General features: G+C 33.5%; 1 protein-coding gene across 2 annotated transcripts; it reads right to left on the bottom strand.

The window, feature by feature from the left end:
* Window positions 1-818: 818 nt before the first annotated feature.
* Window positions 819-5937, bottom strand: LOC120078620 (probable galacturonosyltransferase 3). Of its 2 annotated transcripts, XM_039032907.1 has the most exons (9): window positions 5668-5937; window positions 4884-4936; window positions 4685-4733; window positions 4001-4045; window positions 3774-3911; window positions 3376-3507; window positions 2965-3299; window positions 1937-2882; window positions 819-1301 (listed from the first exon to the last, which is right to left on the bottom strand). In XM_039032907.1, exons 1-9 carry the CDS (start codon window positions 5731-5733, stop codon window positions 1026-1028), a joined length of 2040 nt encoding a protein of 679 aa, XP_038888835.1. In that variant the 5' UTR covers window positions 5734-5937; the 3' UTR covers window positions 819-1025. The 2 variants fall into 2 exon arrangements, with proteins under 2 accessions (XP_038888835.1, XP_038888836.1); XM_039032908.1 differs by lacking the exons at window positions 4685-4733; window positions 4884-4936; window positions 5668-5937 and having other exon boundaries at window positions 3376-3503; window positions 4001-4051.
* Between the last annotated feature and the right edge of the window lie 1188 nt (window positions 5938-7125).

The raw sequence follows: 7125 nt of genomic DNA, 5'->3' as shown, positions 1-7125 counted from the left end.
CTATTGGCACATAGTTGGCTTACATTTTTTTTTTCTTTTTGATATTCTAATTAGATTTTTATTGCCAATATGAACGTAGCTCAACCAGCATAGTGTTTGTCCTATCAATTTCAAGGTTAGAAAAAATATATATATGTAAAATGTGGAATCAAGTCTTTAAATCAAGGTTAACAATATAATAATCAAATATGATGGTAGAAAAATCATTTTTGAACCATTTGTACTTTTAAGTTTTTAACAATGCCACTAATATAATTTTTAAATTTTTGTTTTTAAAATACAAATGCCTTAATGGATCGATTTTTATTTTCAAATATATATATAACTTTGACGCACACAATAAGTATAGGAAGCAGAAAGGTGACCCACAGTCTAATTAGTTGGACTTCATCAATTATGTGATTTTTAGGTTGAAAATCCTCCTTTTATGTCTTCTTCATGCTAATGTTGATGGTTGTAGCCCTTTAGGTTTGTTGAGTCCTTAACGTTATGGACAGTTTTGATTGAAACTAGATCAATCCCATTATTTCTAATAAATCTAATCTGACCATCATCATCAACTAAAAATTAAGGGAGGTTTTAATCAACTTTATAGGTCGGTGTTAAATAACTCAACTCCACCGACTTCAATAGACACTATTAAAGTTTGCATATTTATAAAAATAAAAATAAAAATAAACTTCATATTTCTTCATTTCTCTCTTTTACATTTATCGACAAACTTCATCTTTCTTTCTCTCTTTTGCACATTTATCAAGAAACTCAAACTTTACACTTCAGATATAGACTTCCTAAAACAACTAAACAAACATGCATTCTGAACAAAGACTTGTTAACTCTAATATATTAACTTCATACTTCAAAACTCAACTCACGCACTAAACACCCACTTCACTAGCTTCCCTGTCCTCATATTGTGCTTCTTTGGCAGTCGATAAAGGAAATCTTAGGACTTGAACAGAAAAAATGATCTACTTCATTTCTTTCTATTGAAAAATTTAATGAAAAAGAGGAGAAAAAAATTGTTATTCACTGATGTTACAAAGCTGGAGATAAGGGTTTCCAAACATCACATATTTAGACCAGTATGACTTGTACTTGGAAACAGCTAAATCTAACCAAGGTTTGTAGTTTCCATTGTAATGGATAACTGCAGCATTCTCTATTTCTGTGACATTGAGGGCGGGGTCGTATCCGAGACCTAGCACGTGCCACCCTCTATCTAGTGGATAAGTAAGATTGTAAAAAGTGATCAGGCCTGGAGGCAGCGACCCGAGTTTCCACAGAGTTCTATCCTCATTCTGCACAGAGTTTATTCAATTACCATCCAAATGTGTTTGATTAAGAGAAAAGAAGAAGTATGTGCATGGGAAATTGGAAATAAACTTGCCAGTTATATGATAAAATGTCTAAGATATGGATTCCATGTCTAAATAAAATAAGAGTTTTCCTTTTTTTTTTTTTCCTTTTTGAAAAAGGAAATATAACATTTCATTGGAAAAATATTAACCTTTAAGAGATGAGAGAAACTGAGAAAAACAAAAGAAGACAATACAATTGAGATGACATAAAGAGAAAACACCAAAAAACAAAGACTTCAACTTAACCACCCAAAGCTAGTGAACACATAAACTTTAAAGACAGAGCCAACTGAAGAGCAAATGAGGAAAGAAGTCCTTTTAAGACCAAAAGTGCGGATCCATTAAAGTTTATGCTTGAAAAAGTAATATAACAAATTCATTGTCTAATCTACTCCAGCTTAAAACTTTATTCCTTTGCTATTAAATATTCATATTGCATTTAACAAAAGTTTTGGGCCACTTGTTTTTATGATACCAGACCAAATACGTGGGTTAGAACACAAGCTAAATAGGCATACCACATGAAAATCAAAGCAGTTTAGAGGCAAGCAGAAACAGGATTTAGTATGATTTACCATATCTTGCCAGTAATGGTAGATTCCCGTCATGTTTCGTTTTCTCCATTCCTTCAAGTCAAAAATATTCATGCCGAATGCCCAACCACATGCATTTGGATCAAAATTCTCAGAAATCTTTGGATTTGAGAAGTTGAGATATTTGTCAAACCTATGAAAGCTTTCTTTACAGGTCTCCACTGCCCCATTCACCATACCTTTTAGATCAATGGACCATAACGGCGTTAAATCCTTCTGAACTACGATATCGTCATCCAAAAATAGGATCTTGTCCAACTTTGGATACACTTCAGGGAGGTAGAATCTAAGATGATTCAGCATGGACAGATATTTTGGATTCCTATACTTCAGATTATCCATACCAACAGAAAGGGAAGAAGGATGATTTGCCTTGAAGTAATACTCTTTAAGTCTTGCAGATTCAAGTTGTCGGAGAACAGAGCAGTAAGAGGAATTCAACCACTTGAAATCATCAATATTTTGAACTTGGATTGTTGCTTTCGAGGGAGAATTAACAAGAAACCACATTCTCATAGCAGCAAAATTCAGCTTATCTGTGACAATATGGAAAACATGTTTCTCAGGTTCCTTAGCATGTAAAACCGTGGAGTTGACTACGACGGACGTTGCCAACACATTATCTGAGAAAATAGCATAGTGATACAGAGAAGGATTTTCAGTCTTTTCTCTGTCAATATTATGATTAAGATGATGACCCTGAAGGAAATAGTCTCCTGCAAGCTGTAAAGGGAGGCAATGCAAGGATTTAGGGACTGTTTTGGCTGCAAGCTGAGTCAAGAATGCACTCTTTTTCTTTTGGGCATTCACATTGTCCTCAGTTGATTGCAGCATGGCTCTCAACTTTCTCGACATAATAAGACAATCATACAGTTCGTCTTTGGCCATTGCAAGAGCATGGCCCATGGCTTTTGCTCGATCTAGTGCTCTACAGAAAACAAGAACATTACATGAACACCAAGTAAAATAGGAAAGTGGTGACAGGAATAGAGTATGAAGCTTTCTAAAACCTTGGATGAAGCCCAGCATCAGAATTTGCTTCCCCAATGGCAAGTTGACTTTCTCTGCAGTGTTTCATTAGAGTATCGTATAGTCCGGTATCATTCTTTGACCTGGCTATATTTGCATATGCTTTGGCCATTATGATCTGATCGCGCATAAGTTTCAAGGTGGAATCAGATTTTGGGTTTTCAAAATCCTTCCTCCAAATGCTGTACTTTCCCTTCACTGTAGTGTCAAAATTTTTAGACCGTTCAATAGCAGCAACTGCCATCTGATTGTCTATCTCTTTATCTTCTCGAATCAAATCTGCAGCTCGTAAAGCCCTCCTCTCCAGTCGCATTGCCTGAAGTAATAAAATATTAAAAACTACTTCAAATTACCAATATAGGTATGCCAAGTAGAAGTATCAGAAAAATCACCCGTCGTTTCAGCTTCACTGGATTCATTGATGATAAACGAGAAAATTCAGCTTCACCTTCTCCAGGAGGATGGTCATCCACAGAATGCTCCACCTTTTCTTTATTCTCCTTCCTGGAAACTAATGGGTCTGTCTGAAAGGAAAGAATATATGAATTATATTTTACATGAGCATATGCACCAGGCAAATATTATCGACCACTATGATAGTTTTGTGAGCAACAACAAAAAGAGGAAAAGAAACATTGATCATTGATGTTATACCTTGAAAGGATTATGGAAAGTTAGAATCTAACAAAAACAATAATACGCATAATATAACATGTTTAAACCCCATGCATACTATCTAAACAGGAGCATTCAAGAGGGACTTAATCAGCTTCAAAAATATTCACAGTACCTGGGAACTCAGTGGCTGATGGTGGTTTCCATCCAAAGAATTTTCCCATATCCATGAGGCAGACAAATCCTTCAATTTGACCTTTCCGAGACGAAATGCCCCAGAAGGATCACTGTAGGCTGCAATTATGTCAATATCCTGTTTGAAACGAATGATACAAACATAAACATTGTAAGTGTTAAATGCAAAGAATATTGTAATTTATGAACTTCATAACAATTTAATACCTTATCATCTTCATTGGTGCTGATTCTATTTGTTGTATCTTGCTCCTGCATGCATTTGAGTTGGTCAATAGGTACATGAACTTCTGAAAGCAGAAAGCTTATAAATGAAATAAAATTAGAATCGAGAGTATGACAAGGATCCCACAATTAATTGATGGAATTATTTTCCACTAGGTGTGATGGGAGGAAGAAACTAAACTCGTCAAAAACATAACTTCATCAAGGAAGGCCTCTAATGACATAAGTACTCAGCCTTCAATTTGGGTAGAATAAATTTTTTTTAACCATCTCTCTATTTCAAGTAAACAATTACAACGAGGACATGATTAGCAAAACAAGTCATAGTAATACAGGTAGGATAAAACCAAAAAAACCTCATAAGCCCTTGGAATGACCAATAGATAAGAAACCATATGTAGGCATGCATATTGCCAAATGTTATTATTGCCAAAGTCATAACACCAGAGTGTAAATTATGTCATATACTAAACAATGTTTCCATCAACCTAAAGGCTGATAGGATATTCTGCTAAAAAAATCTAAAATAAAAATAAAAATAAAAAGTTCAGTGCAAAAATGCATACATACAAACATCAAATAAAAGGATATTACTGACAAAACAGAACAATAGAAAATAGGATAGGAACATTAGATGCATGTGCCACAAGGAGACAAGTTCGATACCTCTCCATCTCCACATTGAACACATTGATACATAGGCTTCCCATCTTGACTGCAGCACATACAAAATCAAGCCTAGTCAATGTTTATCTATCAGATGGAAATCACCATCCAAACATGATAATCATGGAAAAACCAATACACAATTAAATGAAGAAATAAGAAATGGCCGGCATAGAGAATTTTTCAGAAATCTTCTTACGTGAGAGAAGCATTGGATGCATCCGCTCCAATGAGACCAACGTGAGATACAACCTGCATCGAAAATTAGGCTTAAACTGCATCCATATGGAAGACGAGAAATGATATACATGGCAACTACAATCTGATCATGTGAAGGAATTCTTCTAAATTCAGAAAAATAAAGATACAAGAAGAGAAACTCTATTACGAAAAGATTGCGACACAACAGACAAACAAACTTAAGATCAGCTGGTTCATTTCACTAAGGAGCAAACAAATCTCTAAACAGACACAAAAGTTAAAAAGAAAATCCCAAAAAGTATCAAAACAATCGGCATCAATCAACAGCAAACGGAAATAGATATACAATGACAACTGCGATCTAATCATGTGAATGAATCCTTCTAAATTCAGAAACATAAATATACAAGCAGAGAAACACTATTACGAAAAGATTGCGACACAACAGAAGAACAAACTTAAGATCAGAGTCAACAGTCTGGTTAATTTCACTAAGGAGCAATCAAATCTCTAAACAGACACAAAAGTTCCAAAAAGTATAAAAAAATCGGCATCAATCAACAGGAAACTACTCCAAAGGCCGCTAGAAAAGATAATCTCAAGACCTCGTCAAGGTCTACGAAAAATTCAGCAAACAATCGCCACAGTACCGAATGAGAAGGATCTTGAAGAACATATAAAAATTCACTACCACATTTCAACTAAAAAGAACAAACAGAACAAGAAAAAGAAAATAAAAAAAGAACAGGTAGTACTCGCGAATAGGAATCGAAACTAGTTACCAGAAAGACGCAGAAGATAGACAGAAGATTCAAGCTGAGAGAAATTCCTTTTGGGAGAACTTCCATGGAAGAAATTTGAGTGTGAAGATCAATTGCTTATTGGTTCTAAGTAGAATGAACGCAGAATCTTCAAGATTCAGTTCATCTTCATTGGCCAGCGCGGGACTGACATGCGGAACTCCATGAGAGCGCGTTTCAAAGTCGGTAGATCAAGAAGAGAATATGGAAAATGGAAAATGAAATTGGGAAATTGGGAAATCAGCAAAAATATGATACATTTGAGGGGGGACAAATGAATATTGAAATGTCCAATAATAATAATTTACTATTGTTATTTTTTTTTTAATAATCTATTTGTTATAATATAAGCCATGATAATTTTGGTACATATATGCAAAATTCATACCCATCATTCTTGATTTTACCGTAATTCATCCCTCCATTAAATATATATATATTAGGGTTAAAAACCAAATTCATAATCACTTTACTTGTTTTAAGTGATTTTGAATGAGTATGAATGTGTTTTGGCTTTGGTTTTATGCATGTTTTCAGGTACTGTGCTACTATTTTTTATCTCGTAACTATTTTTCAATTTTTAAATTAAAAAATTCTGATATTTTTATACTTATTTTAGATAATTTTAAATGGGTTTACACATATTTTAGTAGGTTTTTTACCTACTATTTTTTATCTCGCAATCAGCTCGCAATTATCTTTCAACTTTCAAACTTGAAATGGTTAACTCCAAAATATATATATTTGTTTTAGGTGATTTAGGATAAGTATAAACATGTTTTAACAAGTTTTTTAACTACTGTCTTTTATCTCGCGACCATCTCGCAATTATCTTCCAACTTCCAAACTTAAAAGATCGAACTCCATATCATTTTTATACTAGTTTTAAGTCATTTAGAATGGTTAGGAACATATTTTAGCAAGTTTTTTTTTTTTATCTCCCAATCATCTTGCAACTATCTTTCAACTTTCATACTTGAAATGTCTAACTTCGAATCATTTTTATATTTGTTTTAGTTCGTTTTGGGTTAGTTCACACATGTTTTGTCAAAGATTTGTTCTAGATGTTTGTTTTTTTAATTTTTTTTAAATATTACCATTGAATTTTTCGAATAATATACATAAATATTGAGATATTCGTCTTTCTTTTTTCTCTCTCATCCCATACTCCACCGTAACATGGATCATCCTTCAATTATCGCGAAGTTCTTATTTGTCCCAAAAGTCTTCTTTTTAGAAAGTAATACCAAAAATCCTTAATACCCTAATATATGTTCCATTTTCGGCAATTTTTCTTATATTTTATATTATTCTTTTTTTCTCATCTCAATTTGCTCGATAAAATATTGGTAATACCAATGTTTAAAAATGTCCATTTCGACAGAAATATCAAAGCCTTAATCTTACAGAGATTTTGATGTAAACATTTCTAAAAGAAGT

This window comes from Benincasa hispida, chromosome 5 (assembly GCF_009727055.1).
Source record: "Benincasa hispida cultivar B227 chromosome 5, ASM972705v1, whole genome shotgun sequence".
NCBI classification, from domain to species: domain Eukaryota; kingdom Viridiplantae; phylum Streptophyta; class Magnoliopsida; order Cucurbitales; family Cucurbitaceae; genus Benincasa; species Benincasa hispida.
Note: the sequence above shows the minus strand (reverse complement) of the source record. Positions and strands in the feature narration are given on the sequence as shown.

Excerpts from the sequence above, each read along its gene's own strand:
- LOC120078620 (XM_039032907.1), bottom strand. The coding sequence starts at position 5,733 with ATGGAAGTTCTCCCAAAAGGAATTTCTCTCAGCTTGAATCTTCTGTCT. Across the intron at positions 4,937-5,667 it reads CTATCTTCTGCGTCTTTCTG|GTTGTATCTCACGTTGGTCT; the intron begins GTAACTAGTTTC and ends TTTTCGATGCAG. Across the intron at positions 3,300-3,375 it reads CAGTGAAGCTGAAACGACGG|GCAATGCGACTGGAGAGGAG; the intron begins GTGATTTTTCTG and ends TTATTACTTCAG.